The 20,668-nt window shown below is 35.2% G+C and overlaps 1 protein-coding gene and 1 long non-coding RNA gene across 5 annotated transcripts in view; both read left to right on the plus strand.

The window, feature by feature from the left end:
- The window catches only part of dennd1b (DENN/MADD domain containing 1B), a 207,361-nt gene that overhangs the window by 46,443 nt on the left and 140,250 nt on the right, over window positions 1-20,668 (plus strand). For 2 of the 4 annotated variants that reach the window (XM_087304383.1, XM_087304384.1), the window contains exon 3: window positions 17,535-17,578. The exons of the other annotated variants lie outside the window; for them this stretch is intronic. In XM_087304383.1, coding sequence (XP_087160509.1) covers window positions 17,535-17,578 — 44 coding nt within the window. The remainder of the gene's footprint in view (window positions 1-17,534; window positions 17,579-20,668) is intronic. 4 annotated transcript variants of the gene reach the window in all.
- Window positions 7,514-8,272, plus strand: LOC147838497 (uncharacterized). The gene is made up of 2 exons (XR_015522043.1): window positions 7,514-7,645; window positions 7,740-8,272. It is a non-coding gene; the product is annotated as an uncharacterized LOC147838497 (long non-coding RNA).

Below are 20,668 nucleotides of genomic sequence, written 5' to 3' on the forward strand. Positions count from 1 at the left end.
CTGTCTGCATATCTGTCTGTCTGTTTGTGTCTGTCTGTTTACCTATATGTTTATACTTCTGTCCGTCTGTCTGTCTGTATGCCTGCCTGCCTGTCTGGCTATCTGCCTATTTATCTATCTACTGTCTCTGTGTGTCTCTGCATGTCTTTCTATATATATATATATATATATATATATATATATATATATATATATATATATATATATATATATATATATATATATATATATATACATATGTATATATATATTTGTCTTCATGTTTATATTTGTCACAGCAAGAAGGTTGCTGGTTCGAGCCTCGCATGGGTCAGTTGGCATTTCTGTGTGAAGTTTGCACGTTCTCCCCGTGTTCGTGTGGGTTTCTTTCAGGTACTCCGGTTTCCCCCACAAGTCCAAAGACATGTGGTACAGGTGAATTGGGTAGGCTAAAATGATCTGTAGTGTATTTGTGTGAATGAGTGTGTATGGATGTTTTGGAGTTGGAAGGGCATGTGCTGTGTAAAACATATACTGGATAAGTTGGCGGTTCATTCCGCTGTGGCGACCTCAGATTAATAAAGAGACTAAACTAAAAAGAAAATGAATGAATGTTTGTCTGCTTGTCTGCTTTTATGTTTGTATTTCCGTCTGTCTCTGTCCGTCTGTCTGTCTGCCTGCCTGTTAATCTATCTACTGTATCTGTGTATAGTTCTATCTGTTTGTCTGTGCCTGTCTGTCTGTCTGTCTATCTGTCTTTCTACTGTATTTTTGTGCATTTCTATTTCTGTTCATGTCTGTGTCTGCCTTTGTCTGTACTTCCGTCTATCTATCTATCTATCTATCTATCTATCTATCTATCTATCTATCTATCTATCTATCTATCTATCTATCTATCTATCTATCTATCTATCTATCTATCTATCTGTCTGTCTGTCTGTCTGTCTGTCTGTCTGTCTGTCTGTCTGTCTGTCTGTCTGTCTGTCTGTCTGTCTGCCTGCCTGCCTGCCTGCCTGCCTGCCTGCCTGTCTGCCTGCCTGCCTGCCTGTCTGTCTGTCTGTCTGTCTATCTTTCAGTCTATCTATTTACTGTATCTTTGTATATCTATCTGTCTGCATGTTTGTTTGATTTTCTTTCTGCTTTCATCTCTGTACTTCTGTCTGTCTGTCTGTCTGTCTGTCTGTCTCTCTGCCTGCCTGCCTGTCTGTCTGTCTGCCTGCCTGTATGTCCACTGGCTCGAGGCGTTTCGCAGACCTGCTGGGAACCGGAGCGGCCTCAGCGTGTCAGGCCCAGGAGGGGAGGCCGTCGGGGAGCGCGAGGGGCGAGGGGGGGATTAAGCAGCCCCAGGTCTGTCACGGTGACATTTCTCTCCTTGCCTCAGCAGCAGGGGTTGGGTTTACCCTCCTAACCTTCAACTTTCAGCCTTACCCATTAATCCCTTTGTGTCTGCCCGCCCCGCGCAAAAACACACTCACAATATGGCAGCAGGAGGCTGTGGAGGCAAGGAGCCGGGGTCCCTTTGACAGCTTTTCACCCACAGACAGGGGCCTTCATCTTTCTACATTCCCCAGTGGACAAACCTCCTTCCTCCCCCCTACTAAAACAGACAGTTGGTCACCCAATTGGTCATTTTTGCATGTGTGTATGTGTGTGTGTGTGTGTGTGTGTTTGTGTGTTTTTTTGCTGGATTTTGGGGCTGTGGCTCGTTAGGTTTTCAGTTGCAGGCTTTAAATGAAAAGGGACACTCAGAAGTGCATTCAGAGGTTAATTGTTAAGCAAACTCCTATTTGGATAGAAAATGACATATTTTGCTCATTACTAAGGATTTTAGATGAACATTGAACTATAAAAACTTTTTGTGTACTTTTTTGCAATTATAAAATATAATTTAAATGGCAGTATATTCATATTTATGATTAATTTGGGTACTGAAACTGTTCTCCTTACAGAGATTTCCTTTTTTGTCATAAATTATTACTAGTTTATTTTTCATTTAAACAGTTCAAGATATTAGGTATTTTAGTTCATATCATTGATTTTAAAATTAGATTTTATAATTAGGAGATTTAAGTTATCCATTCATTGTATATTTATTTGGCTTTAATGCACCATTAAAGGCCTCCTATGATGAAAAACATCTTGTGTAAGCTGTTTGGACAGAACTGTGTGTAGGTATAGTGTGTCCACAGTCATATTGGAGTGATATTAAAACAAAAAGCTTTTTTTAAAAAATAGGATGCAAACCCCTCCCACAAGGACGCACCTTGATGTAGGAGTGCGGTTTTCTCCACCCACCGATTTAATTGACAGCTGCTTATTAACATGTCTCCGTAGTAAGGCGTATAATTAACAAGACAGAACGTGCGCAAAGAAACTGCGATTAAAATATCTGTTCAGCTCTCTCTGATCATCTGCACCTCAAGAATAAGTTTTATAAGTTTAAAACATTTTGTTAATGAATTACAGCGATTTTTATCACCACAGTCGCATGTCAGTACTAATAAAAAAAGACTCTTCAATTCTGGTTTGTGGACGTCAAATCTGATTTATTTTGTACATTAACATGCGTATATCCATACAGCAGTGGAGATTACCATGTATCCTGCCACATTTGCCATGCGAAAGCTGTGTTTCTGTTTGTATGTGCATGAACTTTGTAACGACATTGTGTGTGATCGTTGCAGAAAGACTTGAATTAACTCCACAACAAATACATCAAATAATCATTGGGAAAGTTTTCACTGTAGTATTTCTCACAAACGTTATGTGAGATTCGCTTCCTTTATGTCTGTCACTGTGCTGTTTATCTGACACAGCTGAGGTGGAGATTGAGGAACACTCTAGCAGTCACATGGGAACAGTGGCCGGGGAGAACTAGTATTAAAGGCGCTGGCAACAAAAACAGCCACATATTGTTCAAAGCAGAAAATGTACAAACTTCTAATCTAATGGGTGTTTCGAGCTGAAACTTTATTCTGGAGATGCAAAAGACTTGTATTAAATCTTAAAAAGAGGTAAATTAGGTGCCCTTATGTAAAACGTTAATATTGATATTATTATATAAACTTTACAGACACATTCTGGAGACAGTAAAATAGGTACCCTTTAAGTATTAGTCATTTTAGAACTGCAGTTTAATTTAGAAAGGAAATTTTACATTTGACCTAATCTATTGAAAACAATGCAAGTTAGTTAGTTACCAAGGCAACATTTCTGCCCCTCCCTACTCCTCTTCCTACCGTACAGTTTGTCACCCAATCAGTCACTTTTGCGTTTAGTTTTCCTCCATATGCAGATTTTTGCATTTCAGTGACACCTTTAAATCCTCAAATGGCAAATGAAAGTGGCACATTTGCTGAAGTGTGTTTGTGAGGTTAATTGTTAAACAAGCTCACGTTTGAACCAAAAACTCTAGCGTCTCTGGGAATTAGCGTTACCTGCACCCGTCAGATACAGTCATCTTAAAAAAGAAAGAAAAAGACAAAACGTTTGGATCTCAGCTTTTGAAAAGTACTCCTACATAAGCGTTTGGACAAATATTTGATTGCAATGCTCAGATTTGAAGCCTGATCGGGCTTGTTGAAGGGACAGAGCGGGCGTTAATAATAAAAGAGCTCATCTGAATTTTTGGGGCTTTTCATGTGAGCCCCCCCGTCGTGGCAAAATCCCACAGGGATAGAGATTTGCAAGTCCTTTGCCTGTGTGTATGAATAAGCATGCGTCTCAAGGTATTTCTGAATGGGTAAGAACACAGGAGCCTTCAGGATATGCAGCACAGAAGGTGCGTGGTTGGAGGGCAGTGCCCCCTCTGTTACCCCTCCTTCTCACCTATCGCTTTCTCTAGACTACATGTCTTTTTTTTGCGTTATTATCCTTTTTATTCTCTTTTCCCTCTTGCTTTTTATATCAAAGTAGCTGATGTGAGGGCATCAATGTCGTGTACCATGACATGGAATTTTTAATTACATTTTTTTTCCCCGGTTTGTTTAGCTATCACACGTGTTTATCATACATGTTTGTTTTCTTTTGTTCGAAAGTTATTGAAAATTATTATTTAAAGAATTTTCTTATGCTCAATGAGGCATAAAGTGAAATTAAGAGTCTGAAATTTTATCTCTGGGTCACTTTACACTGAAAAAAAATATTCATTGGATTTACAGTTTTTTTAAGATAAGTGGGCTGGATTTAAACAAACCTTTTACATTTAATGTTCAAATCAATTTGTTTGTTTAAATTTAGCCCATCTCCATATATATATATATATATATATATATATATATATATATATATATATATATATATATATATATATATATATATATATATATATATATATGGAGATATATATATATGGAGATATATATGGAGAAATATATATATATATATTAGGGATGTAACGGTATCAGAATTTCACGGTACGGTAATACCTCGGTATGAATGTCACGGTATTTATTGAATCATTTACAGGAAAAAACAAAACTTATGAAAATACTCCAAAAAAGTGCCAAAAGTGTCAATGACATTCAAATTAGCCATCTATCTGTAAGCTTTGAAACAGGAACTTCAATTTTAATAACAAAAAAATATTAAACCATGTAAAAAAATAAAGTTTCAATTTAGTAGTGTTGAAAACTCATCACATTCAACATTTAATCACTCACTCACTTATATAGAGATGGGTTTAAAGGAAAATTATCATATAAATATAATCTGGTAAAAGCTGGTATCTCTGGGTATTTACAATGTCCCCTGCAACAGAAAAAAACCCTCTCATTTGGGACTGAGGTTTCTGGGACAAGAGAGATATGACTTGGCCCAGGTTGACAGCAGTGGGTAACGTTGTGCATTGTCTTTCCCCCACTTGAGAGGACAAACCATAAGTGAGATAGAGATCTCATGTCTGCATCAATCTGAACAGTGTGCTGTGTTTCTGCAGTCCCCATGACTGATTAGTCGTGTTCCCCAACTTGCAGGCACGTGCACACACAGGGCTCAACCTATGCAGTGCACATGCCCTTTTTAGTCTTGGATAGAAAGTTCCCTTCCAAAATGATCAAAAGTGCCCCCGCGACGCGACATACCCTCCGTCCCCGCTTTACAGTACGCGCGCGACAACACGGCTGATAAGAACTCGCGTGACAAAACCACTATTCAGTACGGGCGCGGCGACAACACCCGCTTTAGGATTTTCCAGCTCTTTTTGATCCCCGCTTCTAGCAGCACACTCCATTTCCGCATTACTGGATCTGTAGCGACAACAGACCGCAAGGGATTATGGCCAAGCCTGGGCTGATGGGAATTGTAGTTTCCGGTACCTCCCGTTCGCTTCATTCGCCTGAGCAAATTTTCTCAGAAGACCTATAGTTTTACCGAGTCACGCGACTTCGGTAATATTATTCTGTAATATTTACAATACCGTTACATCCCTAATATATATATATATATATATATATATATATATATATATATATATATATATATATATATATATATATATATATATATATTTATGGAGATAGATTATTTAATATATTTTATGCAGATGCATCCCAAATCAGAATCATCCCAAATCAATCTAAAATGAAAAAATCTTAACAAATAGAGATATTCAAGTCTTCTGCTGAATTTGTGTTCATATCACAGAATAGCAAAGTATTGCAAAGTTTGATCTTTCCAATGCATATTGGACGATAACCGTTTTCAAGGTATACTGTGGTTCCGAAAAGTCAAGGTTTTAAAACCACAAAAATTTTCTGTTATACTGTTCCCATGGTATATGCAAGTGTTTTTTTTTACTTGTTTTTTTAGGACAACAGTATCTTCAGCAGAAAAGATATTTAAAGATGCCATTTTCAAAAAATCTGTGTTTTTGAAACAAATGAAGACGGCAGAAGTCACTGATTCATTTCTATTATTTAACCTGTCATGTTTTCAGTTCAAAATATTTTAAATGTTTATCAAAATAAAATATATTGGCTGCGTCTGAAATAGCCTACTCAGGTACTGCATTTGAATTTGAATTATGTACTTGACTGTTAAAAAGTATGTTTTATACAGCATAAATGTGAGTTGTATGAAAGGAGCTCAGATGAACTAGAGATGCCATTTTGTCATCATCACATGACATACCCATGTCAGTTGCGTCGCTTCAATTCCATTTATGAATTCTTTTGCGGTACATAATGGGATAGCATAGCTTCCTTCAGATCGCGCTGGAAGTAGGTAGTGATCCGGGTACTTCACGAATGCAGTTTTTCATATTCTATGAATTCAGACATACTAGTTAGCTCGCATACTCTTTTTAGTGTACTATATAGTATGGAAATATACAATTTCGGACGCAGCCATTATGTTCAAAGTAAAAAAAAAAAATATATATATAAAAATATATTATTATTATTTTTTTTTTTTACCCAGACGTTTAAAAAGACCATATTTCAGAGCAGTTATCATAATACCGTGAAACTGTGATATTTTTACATATCGTTAGAAAATGTGCAGCCCTAATGAACACTCCTAAATAAATGTATTAAACCTGTCACATGGGCGATACCTTTTTAAAAGTTCGATTTTTGTATGTTTTGTAAATTTTGTACGTGTCCAAATTGGTTGCTTAAAGGCTGATTTATACTTCTGCGTCTAACGCCGGCGTATGCTACCGCACTGACGCATAGCCCTTGCACTGACGTGCACCTCTCAAAAAATGTAACTACACGTCGCAACCGCGTAGCGCAAGCTCTGTGATTGGTCGGCTTGGTAGCGCTGACGAGTCTGGGCGAGACCGAGAGCCGCGCGAATGGCGCGAGCGATTGTTTAAAAGTGTGGAGTCCCGTGAAGGAGCTCTGGATAGATAGTTTTGTTTTGTGTTTACCTCATAGTTAAAGTTGTTGCACAACCGCCGGTTCCTGCCTCAAAATTAGCGAGTTTGAGCCACTTGTACATCCAGGAAGTGTTCAGGAAAAGCAAAAAAGCAGCGAAGAAACTCGACACAGAGGAAGACTTACACTTCACTGCCAACTAGCGTTTCGGAAGTGTTAATGCAGACCGACAGAGACAGCGGGCAGAAGTATAAATGCACAGCCACGCACGTTGCATGCGCCGTGGGTTACGCCGGTCACTTGACGCAGTATAAATCAGGCTTAAGGGGGTGCACTTTTGTACCTTTCATTATACCATGAGGTCTAAATTTGTGCTTTGCACTATTTTGAGTGTATGTGAACACAATCAGAAGTTTAAGCATCATTTTATGATGTTGTGTGTGGCTCTCTAACATGTTCGCCTGATTTTTGCGTAATTTATATTGGATATTGACTGTAATTGGGAAAAAATAAAGCATGAAAATAGCTGTAGCATAAATGTGAAAGTTGACCATTAATAGCATATTCCTACATTTATAGACACTTGAACCTAAACTCTTAAAGATGTCATTGTCAAGTACCCGTCATTCTCTCTCTGTCTGTCCCTCTGACTTGTCTCTTCTTTTTGCTCTTTCTCTCTCTCTTTTCTCCCTTGTGTTCCTGTTTCTGGCCCTGGCAGTGGTTCCCATCCTCTCACCCATAAAATCAGCATAAAATTGACCTGACTCTGCCAGATCAGATGGAGGAGTTGGGCTTCAGATCCCTGGGGAGAAGGAAATTCAGTCTTTGTAAAAATATTATAAGACAAGGTCCGTGAAATCTCACAATGGGATTATGTAATGCACCTTTGTCAGTCTATTCACTTCTTCCCCTCCCTCCTTTTCCTCTCTGAACTCTGGTCAGCACCGGTGGAGAATATGCAGGAATATTCACATTTTTCATGCAATACACAACAAGCTTCGAGTTCTCCGGAGTGGCAGGGTTTGGTTATGAAAAATGGAGAGATCCGTCCAACAGAGGAAGGTTGGAAGCTGGAGCTGGGATCACGCCCAACATGCTAAATTATCCCAGCATTCGTTCTGCTAGTCACTGCTTCATCTGACATCAGTTCCTGTACAGCAGAACTGAATCATCAACATAGAATGCAGAAGCAAGAGTTTCTGTTCAGATATGATGGGAAGTTCATATTGTTCATCTATAAATTGATGCTGGTGAAAAAGAGGAAGCAGTTAGCATGCAAATCGTTGAGTTGATTGTTGCATACAGTTGCTGAAAGTTTGGTAATTAAAAAAGCCAATTAAAAAATGTACACCACATGAGAGTTACTAGTGGTTGGCAGCTTGTGAACTAAATAAAGTTTTATTTTCATATTTTTGTTTTAGACATGCTATGAGATGATTCACATTAAAACTATTCATTTGGTCCGTGCCAATAAACAAGGGATTAGTGTGTCGTGTATGTATATGTGTGTGTGTATATATATATATATATATATATATATATATATATATATATATATATATATATATATATATATATATATATATATATATATATATATAGCTCTAAGGTGCTTGCGGTGACCCAAGTTTGATTACCGGCTTGAGATTCTTTGCCGATATTTTTCCTCTCTTTGCGTCACATGCTTTCCTGTCTTTAATCTCCACTGTCCTCTAAATTAAAATGAAATAATTGTAAAAAAAAGTAGTTAATTGCATTTGTCTAAGCAATATATTTGAACTATTTTATTTCAATAGATACAGTGGGGAATTTTTTCCCTGCTCTATATATTGAAATAAAATAAGTTAAAATATATTGTTTAGACAAATGCAATCAACTACCAGGGTTCAACGCTAAGGATTTTTTTCTACTGGCCCGATCGGACCAGTGGTTCAGATTTTTACTTGCCCTGCCGGTATTGTCACTGGCCCCACCAAAAAAAGTTAATTGCTATTTCTTAGCCACAAATAAAAAAAAATCTCAAAATGTTTGTAAATCTAGAATTTAAATATTTAAAAAATGTTAAAGTGTTTTGCAAACAAAAGTAGCAAAATGTGCAGGTATTTTATTGCAAAACAAAGGATGACTGACCTGCTAAACTAACGGCAAACTGTACAAAACATCACTTCATTTTTTTTTAGTCGATGTGTACCCTCGTAAATGTCTGCTTCCAAGATGTTAGAGACAAATGTTTTCCTTTAGCATCATCACTTGATGTTGCCACCATGTTGCTGTCTCTTAGCTTTACTGGTTGTTACGGGAAAAAAATAACATGCTCACAACATCCAATCAGATAAGAGGAACCAAGAAGGTAGCATTTAAAAAACACAAACGGTTTCTCTATTTTGACTGTATTTGCACGCAATTGACAAATAGTCACAGACAAATTGAACTTTAGTTACAGGGCATTAGTGGCCCGATCGGGCCAGTAACGATCCTGTCTACTGTCCCGAACATCTCACACGCTGGCCCCGGGCCATCGGGCAGTCCTTATTGTTGAGCCCTGAACTACTTTATCTACTTTTCTACTTTAGTCTACTTTTACACGTCATCTTTTTTCTCAGAAAACATGTTTCTAACGTTTACATTATGCATAATAAAATGAAATGACGCAAAGAAAAGTATTGAACACATGAAGGGAGGTGTAGAAAGGCAGTGAAAGCCCAGACAGCAGCTGAAATCTCTCAGTAGTTCTTCAGCAACCCTCTGCCCGTCGTCATTGTACATTAATATTCGCTGCTTCAGTCCAACATCTACATTAGCAGGATGATGAAGATGAAACTAGGGTGGACATTTCAGCAGTGATCCAAAACACAGCCAAGGAAACTCTCAAATGCTTTCACTTGACTTAAATCCAATAGAAAATAAAGATCAGATTTGATCGGTGAGACCCACAGAGCCTTTAACATTTTTACACCCTGTTGAAGTCTGTGGAAAAACTTACACCTGAGCAATTTATGTGACTTGCTCACATAAGCTGCTATCACCAAAAATGCCTTTCATATAAAGTTATTATATAAATATAAATATTAAATAAGTTTCAGAAGTTCAGTAATTTCTCCTTGTGTCATTCCATTGTAATTAAATGACTCATTTCCCTTGAGATTTTTTTTGTTGTTTTACTTTTCATGTTTGTATTGTTTAGTTGTTTATTATTATTATTTTTTAATCAAAATCTGGTTCAATTCCATGTCAACTGAACAGCTCCTTTAGAAATATTATTGCCAGGAAAAGAATTATGTGTTCAATTCTTACTTTCCCTGCTGTGTATTTACAGTATATATAATTTGAGAGAGAAGGACAGCCAACTTGATTGCATTATTTATAGTGGTTTTTGTGATTGGGTGAAGCTGAAAAGCTTTCTTGTGACAATTAACAAAATACCTGCATGCATTAATAAATGACAATATGAATAAATGAATAAAGAAGCTTTAGTACTTAAGACAGCAGGAAAAATATTTCCAGGGGAATAACATCACAGTCCTCTATGATGTCTCTAAGTTTATTAAAATGTGCATTTTGGTATAACTTAGTGTCAGTTTCTTTCTGTTGATGATGGTCTGTTGGATATTAGCACCTGAGTTTGCAGTACAGTAGAAAGAGTTTCACTTGCGTTGGATTTGTGTAAAAGTAAGTTTGATAATGAAGGCCTAATGAAGTCCTTTACAGTGCTAAAAACAAAGTGATTTGAATTAATGAGAGAACATACACACACACACACACATAGAAATATTGTTACAAAGTATGTTTATGCATAGTAATAATCATAATAATAATAAATTAAATGGAAGATACATTTGATATCTCTGCTGTTCTTAACTGAATAGCGCCACCTAACATGTTTTGTTAAACTAAACCTGTAAGACATGATTTGTATGAGACAAGGTATAATCTTGATGTTAAAATGTAGAGACATTTTAAGAAGAAACTCATTTACCTGTTGAGGGGGTGTTGACAGTGTGTGTACTTGATGATATGGATTCACTGGCTGTGTTTCCATCACCCTGTGTTAATGCACATTTTGCAGTATCTCATGAGAAACAAGTGCTGAAAACTGCAAATTTAGAATATAAATCCAGTAACTTGCAAAAAAAAAATGTTTTTTTATGCTTGCAGTGGTTTTAGATTTGAAAAAAATAGTTAATGTAAATAATGGTAGATTGAAAAGTATTTGCTGAAAAAACTGACATACAATAGTGAACATTACACCTATGGAATGGAGGAATTATGACGTCACCTTAAAATCGGCTAATGACATAAAGCTGGTTCCCTTGATAAAACCCCTTTAGGATTTTCCCATAGGCTTTTCAAGAATTGCAAATAATAAGCTCTGTGTTCAAACACTCTTACACGTTTTGTCCAACTAGATAATCCTCACACGAAAATACATCGTTAACACTATTGGATCTTTAATGCAAACGCAAGAACTGAAAAGTTAACATTAGGCTATTAACGGACAACAGTGCCTTCAGAGCGCTTGCCTGTGACGTCAGCCCCACCCTGCAACTTTTCAAGCTTATTTTTAGAAATATGGTCCATGACAAAGATAATCTCTCTGTTTATTACATTATAATCTACGCTATATTATAAACAAATACAGATGCGCAAAAACACATTTGTATAGACCTACATGTCTTTTGGTTAGTTTTTACTTGGGAAATACCAGGTTGGCTTTACGGTTGTTGTAAGAGTTTTAAAACTGTATCTATAAATGTGCATACATAGTATTATCATAAAACGTATTTAAATAAGTGTATCGCTCGGGTGCATACAGCCCGCTTAAGTTGGTAATAGATCACAGAAATGTGGTGTGAGGTGCAAGTCTGTATTCCTGCATGTTCCATCATGGACATGAACAACATTCAATGAAAAAACTCAAATCAATCAAAAAAAAAAAAAATCAATTGATCATTAAAATGACAGTTAATATTTATGTATTTTTACAAATTTATTCACATGTTTGCATTACTGAGAGCAGGAAAGAGACAGGCTGCACTGGTGAGCAGTGTCTTCATAATATTGTTTAATTAAAATAAATGATTAACTAAAATAATCTTTCTTGATGGTCTTTACAAAGGAATGAAATATCTACACACAATATGAATTCCCAATTATAAAAATACTACAAACTATAAAATACTATTTATGAAAATACTTAAATAACAGACAAATCCAAATGTCCAACACAAGCGAGCTGCGCTCCAGAACAGCTCAGCTTGATGACGTATAATTTCTCCGACACCGCCTGTAGTCCCATTAAGCAACTTGAAAACCCGTCTTTTTAAAAAAGCGTAACCGATTAAAAAAATTAAGAGTGTGATGTAACTGATGTGCTTTATGTTTTAGAATAAAACATGAAAGTAACTTGAGTTTATGTTAGCCATAAACATTATTTAAGTATTTTAATCGAAATCCCATAAAAAAAAAAACATTTAATTTAGGATGAGGGAACCTGAGCTGCTAAAATGCTAACTTGCTTCATGCATATAAATTTACGTCATAGTTCCTCCACTCTATTTCACTGATCTGCCATCTTCATTTTGCTTTGATTGCTTACTGTTGATTGCTGTTACCAATACTACAGTCAGCCACTCTAACGACTTGATGAAAATTCACTAATGCATTTTTTGTTTGTTTACATACTTTTTTGGGGGGGGGAACATAAACACTTCATGTTATGATGGAAACCCAGCTGAGGTGCTTTGTCAAGTCAAGTCGAGCTTTATTATCATTCCGCTACAAGCGTGGACAAACAGAGGAATGAAATGTTGTGTCTCGCAGGACAAAAGTGCTACATAAAATAATCATAAATACAAACACAACAGTGGACATAAAAGCTATTAAATAAAAACACCTATGCATAACTAACATGAACTATAAGATTGTTGAAGTATACACTTAAGTTACAGTTACAGGTGAAAATAAAGAATTCTACATGGGATTGTAAAGCTGAACTAGAAAACTAAAGAAAACAAAGAATGCTGAACGATTAAAGCATTAAAAACATTCTCCTTAAAAATATGGCTCTAAACTGATCTACTGCAATGTACATCATTTCATCCGTTGAAGATACTGGCTTTACTTGGTTTGGGACTTGAGGAGCCAACACAATCTCACGGCAATTCATAACTTTTTGATTTAGTGGCTAATTCGTATGAATTAGTATGATCTAATTTTTACAATTTAGAACGACTTGCTCATCCCCCAATGACGGTTGAGTTTAGGGGTGGGGTTAGGTGCCACACCTCCTTTTTAAAATCGTACAGTTTCATACGACTGAACTGAGCCATATATGTATATATATATAGTGTTTGGACATTTTTAGCAGTGAAAATTAAACCACATTGAACTGAACTAAACTGAATTTCAACTCTGAATACTGGACTGACACAGTTTCAGTTTACTAGAACTTCTACGTTATACTGGTTTGACACAATCTTGTAGAAGCGTATATAGAAATGAACATAAGTTGAATTGTTGACACTTGATTAGCAAAGTTGAAGTTTAAAACAGGTTTGACTTTAAAGGTTTTAAAATCATTCTTTAAATGGTCTATTCACCATAATGTGTTGTTCTGTTTATTTAAAAGCACAACTCACATAGACGTCATTCTCAAACCAAATGATGATCTATTGACCAGCTTTTATTATTACCTCTATGCATAACATGTGGAATGACTGAAATAACAACAGTAAACGTGGTCATGCATTCAGTCTTGTGTAATATTGCTGTTCAAGTGCTCTGTGATGATAACTCTCATATGATTATATTTATCTTTCATCAGACAGGATATTTGAACTTCCTGTAACAGACCACACTTTGATTAGGGGTCAGACTTACTCTCTATAGCTCTCTTAAAGAGACAGTACACGCAAAACTGTGAATTATGTGATCATTTATTGATACTTCATTGTTTCAAACCTGTTTGAGCTCCTAAAAATAAAAGATGATGTCTTAAAGAATGTTAATAACAGTATTTATTGACCTCTAAATTATATATTTTTTATTGCTATGGATGTTAATGGTTACCGGTTTTCAACATTCTTCAAACTATCTTCTTTTGTGTGTGTGTGTGTGTGTGTGTGTGTTCATCAAAACAAAAATTCAAACTGTTTTGGAACATATAAAGGGTCAGTAAATGATGAGTAATGAGAATTTTTAGTTTTGGGTGAACTCTTTTTTTTTTTTAAGGGAAGTAAATCTTATTTTTTTGGTGAACTATTCCTTTCATTTTTTTTTTTTTTTTTGGTTGGCATTGTGTAGCATTCACATTGGAGTGAAGTCATAATTAATTTGTTAATTGTTGAAAAAAAAGTAACCCCAGTAATGTAAGGTGAAGGCGTGAGACTGAGGTGCTTTACACACCTCATTTGGAGAGTGTTTTGTGTGTGTCTGGGCTCTGAAGTCTTCGTCTGGTTTGATGGGTCTCGCACTGACCTTCGGCAGACGTTGAGATGTTGTTTTTGTGGTCCACAACTGATCTTTTTAAAAGTGACTCATAGCAGAGGCGTCTGGAGCTCTGCCTTATTATGTGTCACAAGGCGTGTCCTTTATAAAGTCTGCACACACTTTTGTTTTATGTCAGATTATGTCATCTTTACAAAACTTTCAATGGCATTTCAAAATATTCAGCTAATATTTAGTTATTTTATATGACTACTGAATACTGGTTGGCATACATTGTGTCAATTGTAGTGCTTGAGTGGTACTTTGCACAAAAATTATAAATAAAAATAAATAAAGGGCAAATACAGCTAACAAAAGTATTCTTTGTAATCATAGTATTATTTCTATTTTATTGTATTATGTCTATTACTTCTGCTGATATACTAAAGATGTAAATATTACATAACCTAATGATGATATTGTATTATTATTATTATTATTATTATTAATAGGGGTGTCAACTGGGTGTTAAATGTCTTAAATTATAAGTAAATTTTAGGCCTTAAAAAGTCTTAAAGGGCACCTAGGTTACCCCTTTTTTAAGTGTTTTGCATCTCTAGAATGTGTATGTAAAGTTTCAGCTCAAAACACCCATCAGATTTTTCATCGCACCTTTTAAAAGATTTCTATTTTATACATTTTTCACCCAGGGGGTTGTTTTGTCGTACTGCGCCTTTAAGGCGAGTCCTCCCTGCCTACCATTTTTACATGCCTTTCTGCGTGCCATAATCTCCTCCCTCGGCTGCGTCAGGCATCAGACAGACTTAAAAGAACATGGTCTCACGTAGCGTTTGTGGGAAATACTACAGTAAGAACTTTACCAATGAGTATTTGTTGTGCAGTTGCATTGATAAGTCACAAACAATATCATTACAAAGTTCATGCGCACACACACACCGCAGCAGACACACACACAGACAGCTTAGCTTAGCTTTGCACTGTTTTTGCACGCATATGTGACAGTATACAGCTTAATCTCCACTGCTGTGTGGATATCTGTTATGTTTATGTACAAAATAAACCTGATTTAATGTCCACAATCTGGGATTGAAGCGTCTTCCTTTATAATTGTTTTGACATGCAGCTGTGCTGTTGAAGTTAAGCTGAAGTAAATCGCTGTACTTCATTACACATGTGCACTGTTTTAAAACATTTAAACATGTGAAACTTACTCTTGACCACATTTGATGATGCATGATGATCCTAGCTAACTGTACAGATCTTTTATTCCCAATTGCTTTGTGCACGTTTGGTCTTGTTGACATGATTATACACGTGACTTCCGGTACATGTTAATGCGTGCAGCTGTCAATCAATTCGGTGGGCGGGGGGGGCCGCACTCCTACGGCAAGTTGCGGTCTGTCTGAAAACCGCTCCAATTGGTCCACCTTTTTTATGTTTTTAAATTGAAAAAAAGGACTTTGTGTGTTTATATCAACCCAATATGATGGTCTGTACACTATATCTACACATGTCTGTCCAAACAGCTTGAAAAGTAGATTTTTCACCATAGGTGCCCTTTATGGTCACTGAAATATTGTGCATTAGGTCCTAAATCATTATAAGCAGGTCTTAATTTGGCTGTCCAAGTAAACCTACTCAATCAGGCCAACATTTAACCAAATGCCAACAGTCTACTTCAATAAAACATTATTTTCATATTTATTTATTTAATTATTTATTGCAAGGAGATACAATTCAGAACATCTATTAGAAAATTTTACAACAAATTCCCTATTAAAAATAGAAAAGAAAAGAAAAAAATAATGATCATTCCTCATGATAATCCTGGTAGTAAGCTGATAACAAAAACTGCATTAGTCTAAAATGACATTTTAATGGTCTTAAAAGGGTGAAACTTGCAGAAGTCTTGCAAAATATTGTAAAAAAATTATAATACATTTGTTTATTTTATTGTAATCGATTGAAAAAAATTAACTCTTATTAATTACTATGCATATCAATACATTACTATTCAAATTCATATTTATATTCAAATTCATATTCAAATTTATATTAATATTGCATATAATACAAAATTATTATTATTATATTTCTCCTACATTCTGTTGATTATAATAATAATATTAATAATAATAATAATAAATTCCAACCAATATCACATTTTTTTATACACGTCATATTTTATTATTATTTATCATAAAGTTCTTGAAATCATTTTTACCTTGTATATGTATTCATATATATTTTTTGATACTTTTGATATTATTGCTTTTGTTGTTATTGTTGTTATTTCTCTCACATTCTGTTGATGATGATGATGATGATAATAATAATAATAATAATAATAATAATAATAATGCCAACCAGTATCACATTTTATTAATACAACATATTTCATATTTTATAAATTATTGTTTATCATAATTAAATATCTTGGAATGATTTTATATTATTATTATTATTATTATTATTATTATTATTATTATTATTATTATTATTATTATTATTATTATTATTATTATTGTTGTTAAATTTCACTTGCATTCTGTTGATGATGATGATAATAATACTACTGCTACTACTAATGAAAATAATAATGCCTACCAATTTCACATTGTTTTAATATAACATCATATTTTATTAGTTATTATTTATCATAATTAAAAGTTCTTGAAACTGTTTCATATTATTAACTTGTATTATTAGATTATTTTTACACTTTTGATAATAATAATAATAATAATAATAATAATAATAATAATAATAATAATATTAGTTTATTATTATTATTATCATCATTAATTAGAATGACAAAAATAGTAAATAATGTTGATTAGTTATTTTTTGCATTTAGTAGTAGTAACAGTATGCCCTTTTTTATTTTTTTAATGTGTAAAATATATTTTTATATAAAATTCATAAGACCAAATATTGAATGAATCCATATATCCAATATGAGCCTATATATATCTAAACGACTACAGTAAAGCCTCCCCTTTAACAAATTTCCACTGTGAAATATTAATGCAACGCCGCACATCTGCTGCTCCTGCAGGTAGTGCAGTATTGTCTCGGCGAGTCTGCTTTTCCAAAGGCCTTCTCTTTCTCTCTCCCTCAGTCTCTCTCTCGCGCTCTCCCTCTCTCCAACCGGATGACATTTGCATATGCAGAACGCCGTGTGCCGACACATAGGAGAATCCAGCCCTGCCCCCTCCCCCCTCATTAATATGTATGTGCTCTGAACGGTGCGCTGCTTGCTGATTAATGCTGTCTGTCAATTTCTTACAGATCCGACAGTGCTGTGGAAGTTCCCTCAGGACTTTGGAGACCAGGTTGGAGACAGGAACTTTTTTTTTTTTTTTACATTTTTTTTCTATCTCCCACCACATCCACGACCCCTCCTGCTCCTCAAGGCCTTTCCTCCATCCTCTTTTTTTCTCTTCTCCTTTTCTCTATTTCTCTCCCATGCGGTGTGATGTTGCTGATAATGAAAAGCGGTGAGCAGGTCTTCAGTAAGCGTTGTTCTGGTAATTATCAGCTGGCTGTGATGTGAATGGGTGCGGATGGAGCGTTTTTGTGCTGTATCTCACACCTGAACAGCTGGGTGGCACTCAGGGGTTGGTGCAGTAGCTCGGTAGTAATGCTCGACAACCAAGGTTTTGAGCAGTGATAGACTTATGGGGCAGATGTAGCTGGTATTTGCCTCTTAAGATCACATCACACAACAAATTATATTATATTATATTATATTATATTATATTATATTATATTATATTATATTATATTATATTATATTATATTATATTATATTATATTATATTTTGTATTTTATCATATTATTTTATATTAAATTATATTATATTATTAAATTAAATTAAATCAAATTAAATTAAATTAAATTAAATTAAATATTTTATTTTATTATATTATTTTATATTAAATCAAATTATATTATATTATATTATCCATTAATTAACTATCCTTTCCCTTAGTCCCTTTATTCATCAGGGGTCGCCACAGCAGAATGATTTGCCAACTTATTCAGCGTATGTTTTACAGAGTGGATGTCCTTCCAGCTGCAACCCAGTACTAAGAAACATCCATACACTCTCATTCATACACATACACTACAGCCAATTTAGTTTATCCAATTTACCTATTGCGCATGTCTTTGGACTGGGGGAAACCGGAGCACACGTAGGAAACCCATGCCAACATGGGGTAGAACATGCAAACTCCACACAAAAATGCCAGCTGACCCAGCCGGGACTTGGGCTAGCGACCTTCTTGCTGTGAGGCGACAGTGCTAACCACTGAGCCACCGTGTCGCCCTATATACTATACTATATTATATTATAGTATAGTATAGTGAAATGAAGCTCTTTTAAGGACTTGCTTGATCAAAATCTTGCCTAACAAGTTGTGGACATATAAACTGCTCTTTATTGTGCTCTTATGCTTGCTTTTGTGTCACTTGTAATGTACAACATAACTCTTGCCATGAAAATGCACTCAAGACACCTAAGACTAACTTTTAATATCAACATTTATTGCTCTTAACACTATTTACACAAAACTCGGAACTACACATTCCTTACCCAGGTAGTTACAACAACACCGTTCGTTCATGTTGTCCCAACACAAAACGGTTAAGTTAACTTATGCTAACCAATTCAATACTTTCATTCATTAATTTTCCTTCGGTTTAGTCTATTTATCTATCAGGGGTCGCCACAGCGGAATGAATCGCCAACTTATCCAGCATATGTTTTACACAGCAGATGCCCTTCCAGCTGCAACCTAGTACTGGGAAACATCCATACACACTCATTCATACACATACACCAAAGCCAATTTAGCTTAATCAATTCACCTGTAGCGCATGTCTTTGGACTGTGGGGGAAACCGGAGCATCCGGAGGAAACCCACGCAAACAGGTGGAGAGCATGCAAACTCCACAAAGAAATGCCAACTGACCCAGCAATGAAGCAACAATGCTAACCACTGAGCCACCGTCAAAGCTTTTCTATTAAAATGCTTAATATTACTAGATTTATTTGCAAAAATTAGAAAACATTGAAAAATCTCAAGTAAATAAACACTAATTTAACCGTTTTCCAGCTCTCTTTTTTATTACATGAAGTAAATGTGTAAAAATTTTAAATATTTTACTTAGGAAAATCTCAGTTTATTGTTGACATTTAATATTACAATTTTTAAAATTGTAAAAAGTAAATTTATTAGAATTTTAAAAACAATATTTAGGTTATTTATTTATTTATTTATTTATTTATTTATTTATTTTTCAAAGTAAATATCAGCCCTATTTGCCTATGCACTTCTATGATAATGGTCAAAATGATCCAAAATTACTCAAATCATGATTTTTATTTGTTATTCTAATAATTTGTTCATTCATTCATTCATGCATTCATTTTCCTTAGTCCCTTTATTCATAAGGGGTTGCCACAGCGGAATGAACCGCCTACCTATCCAGCATATGTTTTACGCAGCGGATGTCTTTCTAGCCGCAACCCAGTACTGGGAAACACCCATACTCTCTCTCTCTCTCTCACACACACACACACACACACACACACACATTATGGCCAATTTAGTTGATCTAATTCACCTACAGCAGGGGTGCCCACACTCGGCCCTGGATGGTCGGTGTTCTGGAGAGTTTAGCTCCAACCCTAATCAAACACACCTGAACAAGCTAATCAAGCTCCTACTAGGTATACTAGAAACTTCCAGGCAGGTGTGTTGAATAATAAGAATAGTTCAATACCTCAATTTTGAAAAAAAATGTCAGATAGAACCTTATAATTCTAAGGTGACGAAATACTGGCTGTGTTGCTATAGTTTGTAAAAGGTAGTATCATTAATGGTTACTAATGGTCTATCTACAATAGACTGTGTTGCATGTGGTAAAGTCACTAAAATGCTCACATGTGCAACAAGACCATTTTATTTAAATATTCTATGGAGCTCTTCAAGGTTGCACATTTTCTGATGTTTTAAATGAACATCTGAATCGTTTAATTTCTGTTCCTGTCAATATGAGTTAATAGCTACAACAACCGCAACAATCTCTTTAAAGATCGACTTGCAAAGGGAAATTTTGAATTACTTTAGATTGTTAACTGATAAGACTGCATGGGGGAAAATATAAACAATAGATGAAAAACCCATAAGAGCAACAGGAAACCACTTCATATGGCCTAATTGTGTTAGAAAAATGCTCTTTTTGTAACAAATTTCATTTGGTATAATTTGTATCGTTATTTTAATGTATTTTTTGTTACAAGTAAATTTTCAAGTCGGTTTAACACAATGCAATTGTGTTAAAAGGGGAAATAGCGTCAGCTCAATAGCCTAGCCGTCACATGATGCGTTAGCACTTAAGGGCGTCCCGAGTT

Source organism: Danio rerio, chromosome 22 (genome assembly GCF_052040795.2).
Source record: "Danio rerio strain M-AB ecotype USA chromosome 22, GRCz13ab, whole genome shotgun sequence".
Classification (NCBI taxonomy): Eukaryota; Metazoa; Chordata; class Actinopteri; order Cypriniformes; family Danionidae; genus Danio; species Danio rerio.